This window comes from Mustela putorius, unplaced genomic scaffold, assembly GCF_011764305.1.
Source record: "Mustela putorius furo isolate JIRA1106 unplaced genomic scaffold, ASM1176430v1.1 tig00000129_pilon_pilon_pilon, whole genome shotgun sequence".
Classification (NCBI taxonomy): Eukaryota; Metazoa; Chordata; class Mammalia; order Carnivora; family Mustelidae; genus Mustela; species Mustela putorius.
In genome coordinates, this window is record NW_025421290.1 from 53,433,787 (window position 1) to 53,450,964 (window position 17,178).

At 41.2% G+C, this 17,178-nt stretch overlaps 1 gene segment (V, D, J or C); it reads right to left on the reverse strand.

Annotated features, from left to right (window-relative positions):
- Positions 1 to 3,368: 3,368 nt before the first annotated feature.
- Positions 3,369 to 3,962, reverse strand: LOC101685910. The segment is given in 2 exon segments: positions 3,369 to 3,724; positions 3,828 to 3,962. Coding segments are annotated over 2 exon segments (402 nt in total).
- Between the last annotated feature and the right edge of the window lie 13,216 nt (positions 3,963 to 17,178).

Here is a 17,178-nt window from a genome sequence, read left to right on the forward strand (position 1 = left end):
AAAAATTGAGAGTACGTAGAATAACATTATTGGTGTATTAGGCATCTTCTAATTATTTAATTGATGAAGGCACAGGAATAACTGAACCATTTCTGCAGAGTGTGAAGTTGTTAGAAATATTGAGACTCAAAGGCATTAATGCATACATAGGGGCTTTAGCATGGATTTGTTCACAACAATAGAAACTGCAGAGCCCTACAGGAAACCCCTCTCTTCCCAGCCTACCTTTGCTTCTGCCGCTGGTGCGGGGACCTGTGGTCAGAGGTTCCTGAGGGTCCCACGTAACAAGGTTCTTCTTCCTCTTCAGGGCTTGCTGATTTCACTACATGGTGCTCCAAGTGTCTCACTCAGACGGTGTTCTGAGCTCTGGGATGTGCTGGACAAGAGATCTGTGCTGGAATGTGACCATTGTCCCTCTATCATAACACTCACAGCTCTTTCAACCTTTCCTCAAATAACCTCTGCCCGCCAGTCTTCATCCCTGCATCCACCTTCTGTACTCCTCCTTCTGGTCTCTTCCATTCATTTCATGAGGATTTACCAACAGTTCACTGTGCTTTTGTCCAATATCCTCATGATAATTGTCAGTGACCAAATAAATTACATAGATAAAGCCTCACGGACTGTCTCCACCATTGTCCTGTGTTCACTCCCTTGATGTCATTATGTTCTAACCCATCTCAGCTCCTGACCTTCCAGTCATGCATTAAACCCTGTGGGCTTCATGAGTAGAGCTGACTCTGCCCCCTGCAATATTCTACCTCTCTCATCTATCTACTTTTCATAGTCATTGGGCAACTACCCTGCTCAAAAGGACTCCAGCACAGGGTGTTGAGAAAAGTATTCTTGGACATAAATTTAATACAATTAATCTAATAATCATGGAAATTAGAAGTTTATAGAAGTAAAAAATATGGGAACCTGAAGCTTATTTAAGTGAGTTTATTTAGGTGAGTTTACTCTCTGCTATGCACTATAGCCATGTGACAAGACCAGAATCAAGTTATAGGACAACTCAGTAACCACAGCTGAAGGAAATGGTCATTCTTACGTCTGTCCAAACCTGTCCTTCCACACCAGTTAGTTTTCTATGCACTTGGCCTTGCAGATTGCATACTGTGCAGGTGGGACCATGTAGCATGTGGCCTCAGGCTTCTTCCATGTAGGGCCATGAAAGTGAAAGTCATTCTTGTTCAGGCTCATGCTTCTATTGTCTTCAACTAGTATTACAGTGTCCAACCATCCCCTATAAGAAGAAAGCTTAGTGGTGTCCATGATGTAGGACTTACAAAGACAGTGCCTATAAGCATCTGTGTGCATGTTTTGAGTGCACATGTGCTCTAACTTCACTTAGTTCTGTGGATACAGTTGGTGTCACTGGTCATAAGGTCAAGTGTGTGAAACACCTCACAAAAGAGTGGCCCATATTTTGTACAGGGTGCCATTTTGCATTGCCACCAGCAGCACCTAGCTCTGTTCCAGTGCCCTTTTTATCCTGGGGAAGTTGTGAAATGCCTTTCCCTGCACCTCTGAATCTTCTCTGTGGCTGGCACAGGGAAACACAGTCTGACCTGAAGGAAGGACCTTGATCCTTCCTGAGCTCCTGAACTGGCATGCTGGAATTCATATTCCAAATATCTTCTGTAGGGCCCATGGCTGGCTGCCCCAAATGTACGCCAGGATCAGACTCATTATTTTTCGTGGAATGTAATTAGGAGACCCCTGCTGCAAGGCCCCTCAGACCCTCCTCTGTGCCCCTTAAGGCAGGAGTAATTCTGCTACATGAAGAGTAATTCCCGTCCAGTACTAACAAGTAAAAACACATCCTTCTCACTAGAGATAGAGACTTTCTGTCTGAGAAAGCTGGAGAAACAGACCTTGCTAATCTTTTACTAATTTCCTACCTCAGGAAAAATTATGCCTAGAATTCCTCATTAAGTAAAGCTTCCAATATGTGTTTTCATTTTCCTGTAAATTCCTCACAAATGTGTCATCTCTCTGTCAAAATGTGAAAAGAATAACTGCCTGCCTATTCATCTTTCCGGGTCTCAGTTTCACTACATGACTTCTGTGTACAGGTAATAAAATGTTGTTTTCTTTCTCCTGATAATCCATCTCATGTCAACTTACTTCTTTGTCCATCAGAACCTGTGACTGAGGGAAATTCTTCCTCTCCTTCCCCTCACTAGACTCTGTATTCTGCCACAGTGTGCTTTTCACGCAGACACCAGCACTACACATGAAACCCACAACCCTGTGTGCTGGTGTAAAGACTGCAGAAGTCTGTGTGTCTGGCATAAGGGTTCTTTTTTTTTAAACATTTTATTAAAATTTATTTTTTATTTTCAGCATAACAGTATTCATTATTTTTGCACCACACCCAGTGCTCCATGCAATCTGTGCCCTCTGTAATACCCACCACCTGGTACCCTGACCTCCCAACCCCCGCTCCTTCAAAACCCTCAGATTGTTTTTCAGAGTCCATAGTCTCTCATGGTTCACATCCCCTTCCAATTTCCCCTAACTCCCTTGATTTTCTATAAGAACCTCTCTTACATTTTCATGAAGATAATCTTGTATTTCCAGTGTGTGTTATGGGTTCACTGGGTCAGCCACTGTCTGTAACACTAAGGTCCAAATAGACAGAAGGGTTTTTCCACCACAGTTCTCTTCTTATTCTCCTGTGGTGTTCTGAGATGGCGACCAGACCAACAGGGAGCCCTCCCTCCAGGACCCAGCAGGACAGGGATAGGTTTCCCTCTCTGGATTGTCAGCCCACCGCTTTCTGGGGAAATCTGAGCATCTCTCATAGCAGGTGGACTCCTTTTCCATCCAGGAAATGCAGCAGTGCCTACAGAAGGGCAGTTCCTGATCACCTGTGTTTGCCCACATGTACAATGATCCAGAGGATACACTGGAGCCAGAAGAACAAGAACTGACTTTGGCAGTCATAAACATGTGGGGACAGTGTGTGCCCTTGAGGTCACAGAACAAGCATGCAGCATGCAGAGAGCCTGGGCTGTGCAGGTGCTTCTCAAGGATGATGGGAATCTGCAGCATGTGCTTCTGTGGAGAATGAAAATGAGACATAGAAGAGGTTGATGAAGGGAAGTTCCCCAGAGACTGGTGAGATCTCAACTATGTGGAGGCAAAGTTATATTCTTGTGGTTGGTTGTACGGAGAACATGAGGTATTAGCTATGGAAGAAAAAAAAATATCTTTGTGGACAGCTGAGATTCTGGAGAGGAAATCCCTGATCTCAAAAGGAAGTCCTATCCCACTGCACCTGCTCCTGGGTCTGATCTCTGCTGTGGATGCTGAGCACTCTCTGCTGCCCTGAATGCCCCTGCAGCTCAGCACATCCTGTGTCAACAGGGAGGTTTCTGCCCTGGCTCACAATGAGGGCCCCTCACTGTGTCTCTCACACAGTAATACATGGCTGTGTCCTCACCTCTCCGGCTGTTCATCTGAAGATAAAGTGTATTCCTGCCGTTGTCTCTGGAGATGGTGAATCGGCCCTTCACAGAGTCTGTGTAGTATGTGCTACTACCAGTATTGCTAATTTCTGCGACCCACTGCAGCCCCTTCCCTGGAGCCTGGCGGACCCAGTACATGTAGTAGTTGCTGAAGGTGAATCCAGAGGCTGCACAGGAGAGTCTCAGGGAACCCCCAGGCTTCACCAGGTCTCCCCCAGACTCCACCAGCTGCACCTCACACTGGACACCTGCAGATGGAAGACACCTTGGTCAGGAAACTATCACATATCTAGTGTTTCTCTCACTCATATCCACTCATATACTCAATTTCTTTTTTTCTTCATAAATTACCTTTTAAAAGAGCAAGAAGGAAAACCCAGCCCAGCACAAATTCCATGGTGAGTTGTCTGTATTCTCTCCTGATCACTGAGTGAACAGCTGGGTATCCCAGGCCTGGGGTTTCTCTCCCAGCTGCAGGTTCTTGTCTGTGCTGGTTAAATCAGAAGAGGGAAGGCCCTATTTGCATGTCCTCTGACTATATATTCAGCTTGGGGATCTATTCTGACAGAGAGGCAGTGACCCACGCAGTTGTGAATACCTTTAATTTAGTGCTAATGACCAATTTTGGAAAAAAAAAATGTTTTTTATAATGTAACATTCCAGTGTGTATACTTGTGTTTGTAAGGTGTCCATGAACATATACGGGGTGAGATTGACCCAAGGATCTAGGTCAGTGCTCCCCCAATAGGATCTGCTACCCCCATCCCAAATCATCTACAGGACCGAATGTCAGGCTATGAGGAATGTGGATCCCTTCCTCTAATGGGGATGGATTTATTTTGCTTATATTATACTTTACCATAAATACAGAGAAAATCAGCATCGTGTAGGTGTATTTTCATGTCTTTAACATTTCACTTTCTCTGCGTTCTTATAGAATCATTTTTGTTATTACCTATAATAAGTTTGACATGCATATTCGACACAAGATCAACAGCCCACATATGGAGTGTGTGATATGACAAACATAGGTGTCACAGTCAACTTTATTGACAGTGAGTGCTTCAATTCTCCCTAAATTTCCAGCATTTCCCACCTGGAATTCCTTCTCTTTCCCTTATTTACCCTGTCCCCACGTAAATATTGTTCTTTCTCATGCCACTTTATACTAGCTTTAATTCTGTAGAATTCATAAATGGGTCATTTTACTCTATGTACTTTGTCTGTAAGGCTTCTTTGCCCCAAAATCAATCCTTGTGGATACAGTCGTGTTGCTGTCTGTATCAGTAATCACTGGTTTTAATGACTGACAGCTTGTAAGGCAGCAGTTGGAAGCACCAGCTGGAGGAATATCTGAAAGAGCAGACAGAAGCCACTTGCTGCAAGCCTCATCCACTCACCCTCTTGACCCAGGAGTTCTTAGTTCCAAAAAAGAGAAGAACTCCTTTGTTGTTCAGGAACCATTTCTGCTGTCTGTGGGGAAGAGAATCAAAGGCAGCCAGAGGTGGACCAGAGAAGATGAGTTAGAAGCTCAGAAAGATGGTGCAGCCACTTTGGAGAACAGTGTGGAGATTCCTTAAGAAATTAAAAATAGAGCTTCCCTATGACCCTGCCATTGCACTCCTGGGTATTAACCCCAAAGATACAGATGTAGCGAAAAGAAGGGCCATATGTACCCTAATGTTTATAGCAGCAATGGCCATGGTTGCCACACTGTGGAAAGAACCAAGATGCCCTTCAATGGGTGAATGGATAAGGAAGATGTGGTCCATATACACTATGGAGTATTATGCCTCCATCAGAAAGGATGAATACCTAACTTTTGTAGCAACATGGATAGGACTGGAAGAGATGATGCTGATTGAAATAAGTCAAGCAGAGAGAGTCAATTATCATATGGTTTCACTTATTTGTGGAGCATAACAAATAGCATGGAGGATATGGGAGTTAGAGAGGAGAAGGGAGTTGGGGGAAATGGAAGGGGAGGTGAACCATGAGAGACTATGGACTCTGAAAAACAATCTGAGGGTTTTGAAGGGGCTGGGGTGGTGGGAAGTTGGGGTACCAGGTGGTGTGTAATATAGAGGGCATGGATATTATATATTATATATTATATAGAGAGCAAGAATATTATATATTCTTTTTTATATTTTTTTCTTTAGAAGAATACACACACACATATATGTGTACATATATATTAATACTATATATATAAAAGAATATATACATATTCTTTTTATATTTTTTCTTTATTTTTTTTCTTTGTTAGTTTTCTTTTCTGAACTTCTTTATCCCATTTCTTCCCCCCAATGATTTGGGGTCTCTTCTGATTTGGTATATATATATATATATATATATATATATATATATATATATATATTAGTCTGGTGAATAGAACAGGGTCATCCACTTAATTTGGGGATGGACTTGGACTTTTAGGTCAGTGAACTTTGCTCTCTTAGAAGAAAATAGCTCCCCAAATTTTAAAGAAGGAAAAACATATATAAGAGTAAACACGATGGGACACCTGGGTGGCTCAGTTGGTTAAGCAGCTGCCTTCGGCTCAGGTCATGATCCCAGCGTCCTGGGATTGAGTCCCACATCGGGCTCCTTGCTCAGTGGGGAGCCTGCTTCTCCCTCTGCCTCTGCCTGCCATTCTGTCTGCCTGTGCTCGCTCTCTCCCCTTCTCTCTCTCTGATAAATAAATAAAATCTTAAAAAAAAAGAGTAAACACGATGAAGGAATGGAATATGACTATAAAGATGAAAATTTTTTTAAAAAAAATTCTAAAAAAGGAGTTGCTAAGATAAGTTGGTTGGGAACATAAAGTAAAAGAAAGTGGAGAAAATTTGCTGAGGCTGAAGACTGGAACAAAGTCCTGTGCTAGATTTAGAGTATATTTTGATCTATTGGAAGAAGTTTTATCCCAAAATTTCTTATAAGATAAAACCCTATGGGTATACAAAAATAAGGTTATATACAATGAAGGATAAAATATGACTATAATAATGAAGGTTCAAAAAGATTTTTTAAGGAAAGGTATTGTTAAGATAAACTAGTTAAAAAATGTTAAAAGAGGTAAGAGTAAAATTAAAAATATTAGAATAAGAAAAAATAAAATTAAAAAAATTAATTAAGTTTGTAAGACTAATGAATCATGGGGAGAGAGCCATGAATTCCATGCTTTGCTTTCTCCTCCTCTGGAATTCTGCTGTACTTCTAGGTCAGTGAACTTGGTTCTTGGCTGGATTTCTTGCTGATCTTCTGGGGGAGGGGCCTGCTATAGTGATTTTCATGTGTTGTTGCCCCAGGCGGAATTGCACCGCCCTTACCAGGGGCCAGGCTAAGTTATCCGCTCAGGTTCGCTTTTGGGAGCTATTTTTCCCTGAGTGCTTTCTGTAGAGTTCCAGTGGATGGGAATGAAAATGGCAGCCTCCCAGTCTCTGGCAAGAGGAACTGAGAGCTCGGGGCCCCACTCCTTAGTGGGCCCTTGGAGAAAAGCGTTCAATCACTCCTGCCTCCCTGGCCTCTGGCTGCGCTCTGATCTCACCCGGCCTGTGACTGAGTGTCTCTGTCTCTGGTGCACAGTACCACCTGGAGTCTCCAAACCCCACAGATCCCTGGACTCTTCCAGGGGAGTCTTCCCAGATCTTGTGGGATCCCTGCTCACATAGCTTTGGTCGATGACATGGATCACGGTTTAAGGTAACCCAGGCTGAGAGCTCACTCCTCAGCTCTGTCTCTGCAGTCGGCTTCCCCACTCCAATACCGGCGAGCTCTGCTACACTCAGACACCCCTGATCCTCCTGTGACCCCATGGGACCTGAGACCATGCACTCCCCATGTGGGCTTCACTCTGGCTTGGCTTAGCTAAGTCCCCAGTCCCAGGAAAGCCTCCCCTGTGCTAAGGCAGAGAGAGTGCAGCGGAGAAAACCAGGTCTTGGTCCCTAAGCTGCAGCGAGCCTGAGAATGCAGAGGTTCTGGCTGCTGTGAGGGGATGGGAGTCATGCTGGTTGGCAGAAGGCACGAGACCTACTACAAAGCCTGAGATACACGCGCATGTCCCTCATGCTCCCCTGAGAGAGTTTCAAAGGCCCGGCCGGGGCTCTTTGACCCGCGCCATTGTTTCAAAGACTAAGCTGCATGCCCCAAACTCTCCTCTGACAGAAGTGCACAAAAGGCCAGCCCGGTGCTCTTGGACCTGAGCCACGTTCTCAGTGCCTGAGACTCGCAGAACCCATAGCCACCCCTGAAAGAGGTGCAAGCAAGCCGGGCACTCTTAGACCTAGCAAGACCAGGCACTCCCAGCCTGGGCCAGCGGGAAAATCTCAGTGTGCGATTGCTGCTTGGAACGTCTCTGGCAGTCCAGAGCTCCCAGACAGCCACCACTGTCTTGGCTTTGGGTACAAGCAAAAGATCCTGCACTCTCCAGGGTCTGTAACTTGGAACCTGCTCTGCCAGCAGCCAAGGGGGAACTTTTTTAGGCTCTGCACCCAGACTGAGGCTTCTCTCTGAGAGGGAGATCAGGGTGCGGTTTGTTTTCCTTTAAAACTACAAAAACCATCAAAGGCAATCAAGGTGAGAGGAAAAAAAAAAAGTGAACAAACATCAAAAAGCACCAGAAAACAAAAGCATGAAAAAAAAACCAGTTTACTCAGAGCCCACCCCCTTGAGGGGGGCAGGAGGACTTAACTCAGGAAACATCATTGACTGACAATCCACATGGCAGGCCTCTCCCCCAGAAAACAAACCAAGAAAAAAAAAAAAAAAGGACTACAAGAGAACAACCACTACTTCATAGGAAAACTTGTATTGTTCACTCGTTCCCACTATTCCGGTTCATTTTTTTTTTACACATAGGTAATTTTTTTTAACCTATTTACCATCACAGCGAGCTGTACAGTACATCAAATTCCATAATCCCCTTCTAAACTGAACTTTTTGATACATACACCAATCTTTTTCTTTTGCATTTTTAGTTTTTGAATTCCTTTTTTAAAAATTTTAGTTTAGTCTAGTTTATTCCTTTTTATTTTTATCCTCTAATATTCATAGAGAGTTAAACTTCAAAGTAATCCCCTTTCCCCAATCAATACTACCCCTATAGGTAAACAAATTTTTAATCCACTTTATCTTAGGAAAGTTGAGTCCTTTAACAAAGATCTCAAGATACATCCAGGAAAAATCAAAACAACCTTCCTCACACACACTGAGAATTTATAAGAACTCTCCCATCTTCTTCTTCCACCAGTGTTTCTGTGTTTTTGTGTTTGTCCTGATAGCATATAAATCTTACACTTGGGGTTCTTTTTGACGAGGTTCTTCCTTTGTTTGCATATATATATTTTTTCTCATGTCATATACTTGTATCAGTCTTTTTGTCTCTTTTTGTTTATCTACTTCATAAACCTTACCTTGGGGCCCATCTGGGCTGAACCTTCTTTTTCATCTTCCCTTTCTTTCCTGTCTCTCTCTCTCTCTTTTTTTCTTTTCTTTTTCTTTTGCTTTTCTTTTGTATTTCGTTTGGGTGGGGAATCCTGATTGCTCAGAAGTGTTCCAGGGTGCACCTTGACTGCACCACAGTTGAGACATCCAGCTACATCTGTTCAGGCATCTCCCACCAAAATGAGTAGTAGGAGGAATGCCCAACAGAAGAAAAATACAGAGGATGGACCTTCTGCAACAGAGCTAATGGCTACCAACATAGACAATATGTCAGAAAGTGAATTCAGGCTAGCAATTATCTAGGCAATAGCTAGGTTGAAGAAAGCCATGGATGACCAAACGGAATTGATTAAGGCTAAACTGAAAGCGACCAAAGATGATGTTCACAATGTTAGGGCTGAGCTGAAAGCTACCAGGCAGGAGGTTCACAATGCTCTCAATGAGTTCCAATCTAACCAAAACTCTCTCAAAGCTAGGGTAACTGAGACAGAAGATAGAATTAGTGATCTGGAGAACAAACAGATAGAGAGAAAGGATCAGGAGGAAGCCTGGAACAAACAGCTTAGAAACCACGAAAACAGAATCAAGGAAATAAATGATGCCATGAAGCATTCCAACATCAGAATTATTGGAATCCAAGAAGGGGAGGAGAAAGAAAGAAGTCTAGAAGATATAGTGGAACAAGTCCTTCATGAAAATTTTCCCAATCTCACAAATGGAAACAGCGTTCATGTACTAGAGGCTGAAAGATCTCCACCCAAGATTATACATTCCAAAAAAACAATACGACACCTGATAGTCAAATTGAGGAATTATAATTGTAAGTATAATATCTTGAAAGCCGCCAGGGCAAAGAGGCTCCTTACTTAGAGAGGGAAGCCCATCAGAATAACATCAGACCTGTCCACAGAGACCTGGCAAGCCAGAAAAGGCTGGCAAGATATATTCAGGGCACTAAATGAGAGAACATGCAGCCAAGAATACTTTATCCAGCAAGACTGACATTCAATATGGATGGAGAGATAAAGAGTTTCCAAGACAGGCAAGGCTTAAAAGACTATGCAACCACCAAGCCGACACTACAGGAAATATTAAGGGGGGTTCTATAAAAGAGGAAAAGTCCTAAGAATAGCATTGAACAGAAATATAGAGACAGTCTACAGAAAGAAAGACTTCAAAGGTAACACGATGTCAATAAAAACGTATCTATCAATACTCACTCTCAATGTGAATGGCCTAAATGTGCCCATAAAATGGCACAGGGTTGCAGATTGGATAAAATGCCAGGACCCATCCATATGTTGTCTACAAAAGACCCATTTGAACCTAAAGATACACCCAGAATGAAAGTGAAGGGGTGGAGAAGTATCTTTCATGCCAATGGGCCTCAAAAGAAGGCTGGGGTAGTGATTCTCATATCAGACAAATTAGACTTTAAACTAAAGACTGTAGTCAGAGATACAGAAGGACACTACATAATCCTTAAAGGGACTATCCACCAAGATGATCTAACAATTTTAAAATCTATGCTCCCAATATGGGAGCAGCCGATTACTTAAGAAAACTGTTAATCAAGATAAAGAGTCATATTGATATGAATACACTAATCATAGGAGATCTTAACATGACTCTCTCAAGAATAGACAGATCATTGAAGCAGAAAATCAATAAAGAAAGAAGAACATTGAATGACACATTGGACCAGATGGACCTCATAGATATATACAGAATATTCCACCCTACAACAGCTGAATACTCATTCTCAACTGTACATGGAACCTTCTCCAGAATAGACCACATACTGGGTCACAAATCAGGACTCAACTGATACCAAAAGACTGAGATGATTCCCTGCATATTCTCAGATCACAATGCTTTGAAACTGGAGCTCAATGACAAGGAAAAGTTCAGAAGGAACTCAAACACCTGGAAGCTAAAGGCCACCTTGCTTAAGAATGCTTGTATCCACCAGGAGATCAAAGAAGAACTGAAACAATTCATGGAAACCAATGAGAATGAAGACACTTCTGTCCAAAACTTATGGGATACAGCAAAGGAGGTTTTAAGGGCGAAATACATAGCCATCCAGGCCTCCCCCAAAGAAATTGAAAAATCCAGAATACACCAGCTGTCTCTACACCTTAAAGAACTGGAGAATCAACAACAAATCAAACCAACCCCACACATAAGAAGCGAAATCATCAAGATTAGAGCTGAGATCAATTAGGTAGAAACCAGAGATAGAGTAGAACGTTATCAATGAAACTAGAAGCTGGCTTTTTTTTTTTTTTTTTTTTTTTTTTTTTTTTTTTTTTTTTTTTTTTTTTTTTTTTTAAGCAGGCTCCCTGCGGAGCAAGGAGCCCGATGCGCGACTCGATCCCAGGACGCTGGGATCATGACCTGAGCCGAAGGCAGCTGCCCAACCCACTGAGCCACCCAGGCGCCCCAAAGCTGGCTTTTTTTGAAAGAATCAATAAGATCAATAAACCATTGGCCACACTAATCCAAAAGAAAAGGGAGAAAGCCCAAATTCATAAAATTATGAATGAAAAGGGAGAGATCACAACGAACACCAAGGAAGTAGAAACAATCATCAGAAGTTATTATCAACAGTTATATGCCAATAAGCTAAGCAACATAGATGACATGGATTCATTCCTGGAAAATTATAAACTCCCAAAATTGAACCAGGAAGAAATCGACAACCTGAATAGACCGATATCTAGTAACTAGATTGAAGCAGTGATCAAACACTCCTAAAAAACAAGAGCCCAGAACCTGACGGATTCCCTGGGGAATTCTACCAAACTTTCAAAGAAGAAATAACACCTATTCTCCTGAAGCTGTTTCAAAAAATTGAAGCAGAAGGAAAACTTCCAGACTCTTTCTATGAAGCCAGCATTACCCTGATCCCCAAACCAGGCAATGACCCTACCAAAAAGGAGAACTTCAGACCAATATCACTGACGAATATGGATGGTAAGATTCTCAACAAGATGCTAGCCAACAGGATGTAACAGCACATTAAAAAAGATAAATCACCATGACCAGGTGGGATTCATCCCTGGGCTACAAGGATGTTTCAACATTCGCAAATCAATCAATGTGATACAAAAAATTAATAAGAGAAGAGAGGAGAACCACATGGTCCTCTCAATCAATGCAGAAAAATCATTTGACAAAATCCAGCATCTGTTCCTGATTAAAACGCTGCAAAGTATTGGGATAGAGGGAACATTCCTGAACCTTATCAAATCTATGTATGAAAGTCCCACAGCAAATATCATCTTCAATGGGAAAAAAATTGCAGCCTTCCCGTTGAGTTCAGGAACAAAACAAAAATGCCCACTTTCACCACTCTTGTTCAACATAGTATTAGAAGTCCTAGCAACAGCAATCAGACAACAAAGAGAAATAAAAGGTATCCAAATTGGCCATGAAGAGTCAAACTCTCTCTCTTCGCAGATGACATGATTCTTTATATGGAAAACACAAAGGACTCCATCCCCAAATTATTAGAACTCATACAGCAATTCAGCATCGTGGCAGGATATAAAGTCAATGTACAGAAATCAGTGGCTTTCCTATACACTAGCAATGAAAATACAGAAAGGGAAATTAGAGAATCAATTCCATTTACTATAGCATCAGAACCATAAGATACCTGGGAATAAACCTAACCAAAGAGGTAAAGGATCTGCACTCGAGGAACTACAGAACACTCATGAAAGAAATTGAAGAAGAAACAAAAAGATGGAAGACCATTCCATGCTCCTGGATCAGAAGAATAAACACTTTTAAAATGTCTGTAATGCCTAGGGCAATCTATACTTTTAATGCCATTCTGATCAAAATTCCACCGGTATTCTTCAAAGAGCTGGAGCAAATAATCTTAAAATTTGTATGGAATCAAAAGAGACCCCGAATCGCTAAGAAAGTGTTGAAAAACAAAAATAAAGTTGGGGGCATCACGTTACCTGATTTCAAGCTTTATTACAAAGCTGTGATCACCAAGACAGCATGATACTGGCATAAAAACAGACACATAGATCAGTGGAACAGAGTAGAGTGCTCAGATATGGACCCTCAACTCTATGGTCAATTAATCTTCGACAAAACAGGAAAAAAATATACAGTGGAAAAAAGACAGGCTCTTCAATAAATGGTTCTGGGAAATCTGGGCAGCTATATGTCGAAGAATGAAACTCGACCATTCTCTTACACGGTACACAGATATAAACTCAAAATGGATAAAAGACCTCAACGTGAGACAGGAATCCATCAGAATCCTAGAGGAGAACATAGGCATTATTCTCTTCGATATGAGCCACAGCAACTTCTTTCAAGATATGTCTCCAAAGGCAAAGGAACAAAAACGAAAGTAAACTTTTGGGACTTCTTCTAAATCAAAAGGTTCTGCACAATAAAGGAAACAGTCAAAAAAACAAAGAGCAACCCAAGGAATGGGAGAAGATATTTGCAAATGACAGTACAGACCAAAGTTTGATATCCAGGATCTATAATGAACTCCTCAAACTCAACACACACAAAACAGACAGTCATATCAAAAAATGGGCACACAATATGAACAGACACTTCTCCAATCAAGACATACAAATGAAATCCCAGTAGTTCATTTTTTCCCTTGCTTCCCTTGCCTTTTGCGTTGTTCCTAGGAAGATGTTGCTGCGGCAGAGGTCGAAGAGGTTGCTGCCCGTGTTCTCCTCAAGGATTTTGATGGATTCCTTTCGTACATTGAGGTCCTTCATCCATTTTGAGTCTATTTTTGTGTGTGGTGTAAGGAAATGGTCCAATTTCATTTTCCTGCATGTGGCTGTCCAATTTTCCCAGCACCATTTATTGAAAAGGCTGTCTTTTTTCCATTGGACATTCTTTCCTGCTTTGTCGAAGATTAGTTGACCATAGATTTGAGGGTCTATTTCTGGGCTCTCTATTCTGTTCCATTGATCTATGTGTCTGTTTTTGTGCCAGTACCATGCTGTCTTGATGATGACAGCTTTGTAATAGAGCTTGAAGTCCGGAATTGTGATGCCACCAACGTTGGCTTTCTTTTTCAATATCCCTTTGGCTATTCGAGGTCTTTTCTGGTTCCATATAAATTTTAGCATTATTTGTTCCATTTCTTTGAAAAAGATGGATGGTACTTTGATAGGAATTGCATTAAATGTGTAGATTGCTTTAGGTAGCATAGACATTTTCACAATATTTATTCTTCCAATGCAGGAGCATGGAACATTTTTCCATTTCTTTGTGTCTTCCTCAATTTCTTTCATGAGTACTTTATAGTTTTCTGAGTATAGATTCTGTGTCTCTTTGGTTAGGTTTATTCCTAGGTATCTTATGGTTTTGGATGCAATTGTAAATGGGATTGACTCCTTAATATCTCTTTCTTCTGTCTTGCTGTTGGTGTAGAGAAATGCAACTGATTTCTGTGCATTGATTTTATATCCTGACACTTTACTGAATTCCTGTATAAGTTCTAGCAGTTTTGGAGTGGAGTCTTTTGGGTTTTCCACATATAGTATCATATCATCTGCGAAGAGTGATAATTTGACTTCTTCTTTGCCGATTTGGATGCCTTTAATTTCCTTTTGTTGTCTGATTGCTGAGGCTAGGACCTCTGGCGAACAGACACATGAAAAAGTGCTCCATATCACTCGGCATCAGGGAAATACAAATCAAAACCACAATGAGATATCACCTCACACCAATCAGAATGGCTAAAATCAACAAGTCAGGAAATGACAGATGCTGGCGAGGATGCGGAGAAAGGGGAACCCTCCTACACTGTTGGTGGGAATGCAAGCTGGTGCAGCCACTCTGGAAAACAGCATGGAGGTTCCTCAAAATGTTGAAAATAGAACTGCCCTATGATCCAGCAATTGCACTATTGGGTATTTACCCTAAAGATACAAATGTAGTGATCCAAAGGGACACATGCACCCGAATGTTTATAGCAGCAATGTCCACAATAGCCAAACTATGGAAAGAACCTAGATGTCCATCAACAGATGAATGGATCAAGAAGATGTGGTATATATACACAATGGAATACTATGCAGCCATCAAAAGAAATGAAATCTTGCCATTTGCAACAACATGGATGGAACTAGAGCGTATCATGCTTAGCGAAATAAGTCAAGCAGAGAAAGACAACTATCATATGATCTCCCTGATATGAGGAAGTGGTGATGCAACATGGAGGCTTAAGTGGGTAGAAGAATAAATGAAACAAGATGGGATTGGGAGGGAGACAAACCATAAGTGACTCTTAATCTCACAAAACAAACTGAGGGTTGCCGGGGGGAGGGGGTTTGGGAGAAGGGGGTGGGATTATGGACATTGGGGAGGGTATGTGATTTGGTGAGTGCTGTGAAGTGTGTAAACCTGGTGATTCACAGACCTGTACCCCTGGGGATAAAAATATATGTTTATAAAAAATAAAAAAATAAAAAAAAAAAAAAAAAAAAAAAAAAAAGACATACAAATGGCTATCAGACACATGAAAAAACGTTCATCATCACTAGCCCTCAGGAAGATTAAAATTAAAACCACATTGAGATATCACCTTACACCAGTTAGAATGGCCAAAATTAACAAGACAGGAAACAACATGTGTTGGAGGGGATGTGGAGAAAGGGGAACCCTCTTCCACTGTTGGTGGGAATGCAAGTTGGTGCAGCCTCTTTGGAGAACAGTGTGGAGATTCGTCAAGAAATTAAAAATAGAACTTCCCCATGACCCTGCCATTGAACTCCTGGGTATTCATTCCAAAGATACAGATGTCATGAAATAAGTGCCATCTGTACCCCAATGTTTATAGCAGCAATGGCCACGGTCGCCAAACTATGGAAAGAACCAAGATGCCCTCCAATGGACAAATGGATAAGGAAGATGTGGCCCATATACACTATGGAGTATTAGGCCTCCATCAGAAAGGATGAATACCCAACATTTGTAGCAACATGGACGGGACTGGAAGAGACTATGCTGAGTGAAATCAGTCAAGCAGAGAGAGTTAATTATCATATGGTTTCACTTATTTGTGGAGCATAACAAATATCATGGAGGACAGGGGGTGTTGGAGAGGATAAGGGAGTTGAGGTAAATTGGAAGGGGAGGTGAATCATGAGAGACTATGGACTCTGAAAAACAATCTGAGGTATTTGAAGTGGTGGCGGGGTTGGAGGTTGGGGTACCAGGTAGTGGGTGTTATAGAGGGCACGGATTGCATGGAGCACTGGTTGTGGTGAAAAATAATAAATACTGGTTTTCTGAAAATAAATAAATTAATTAAAAAAAGAGAGAGAAGTCTAAGCCAAAATGGGCCCCAATGCAAGATTTATGAAGTATACAAACAAAAACAAACAGAAAGAGTGACAAAAGTATTTGACACGAGAAGCTCATCAAAAAGAACTCCAAGTATAAGATTTATATACTATTAGTAAAACTCAAATACACAGAAACACTGGTGGATGAAAAAGATGGGAGAGTAGTTATAAATTTTCAGTGTGTGCGAGGAAGGTTATTTTGATTTTTCTTCATGTATCTTGATATCTTTGTTAAAGGACTCAACTTTCCTAATAAAGGGGGATTAAAAATTGGCTTACCTATAGCGTTAGCATCCATTGGGGGAATGAGATTATCTTGAAGTTTAACTCTATATTAATATTAAAAAATAAAATTATAAAAGAATAAACTAAACTAAATAAAATTAAATTAAAAAATTAAAAAATAGAAAAGCAAAAGGAAAACGGGTATATGTATCAAAATGTTCAGGTTAAAATGTTTCTATGGAATTTGATGTACTGGACATCTCATTGAGTTCGTAAGTAGGTTAAAAAATTATCTATAAAAAATGAACCAGAATATTGGGAATGATTTAAAAATAAAAATAAAGGTTGTATCTATGAAGTCTTGGTGGTTGTTCCTTTGTAGTCTTTTTTTTTTTTTTTTTTTTTTTTTTTTTTTTTTTTTTTTTTTTACCCTGGTTGGCTTCCTGGGGGAAGGGCCTGCCATGTGTTTTTTCAGGCAGTGTTCCCTGAGTTAAGTCCTCCAGGCCCCCTCAAGAGGGTGGGCTCTGAGGAAACCTGTTTTTCAGGCCTTTGTTCTCTGGAGGTTTTTATGTTTGTTCATTTGTTTTCTCTTCCCTTGACAGCTTTTGATGGTCTTTGGAGGTTTAGAGGAAAGAGATTGCACCCAGACCTCCCTCTCAGAGAGAAACCTCAGTCTATTC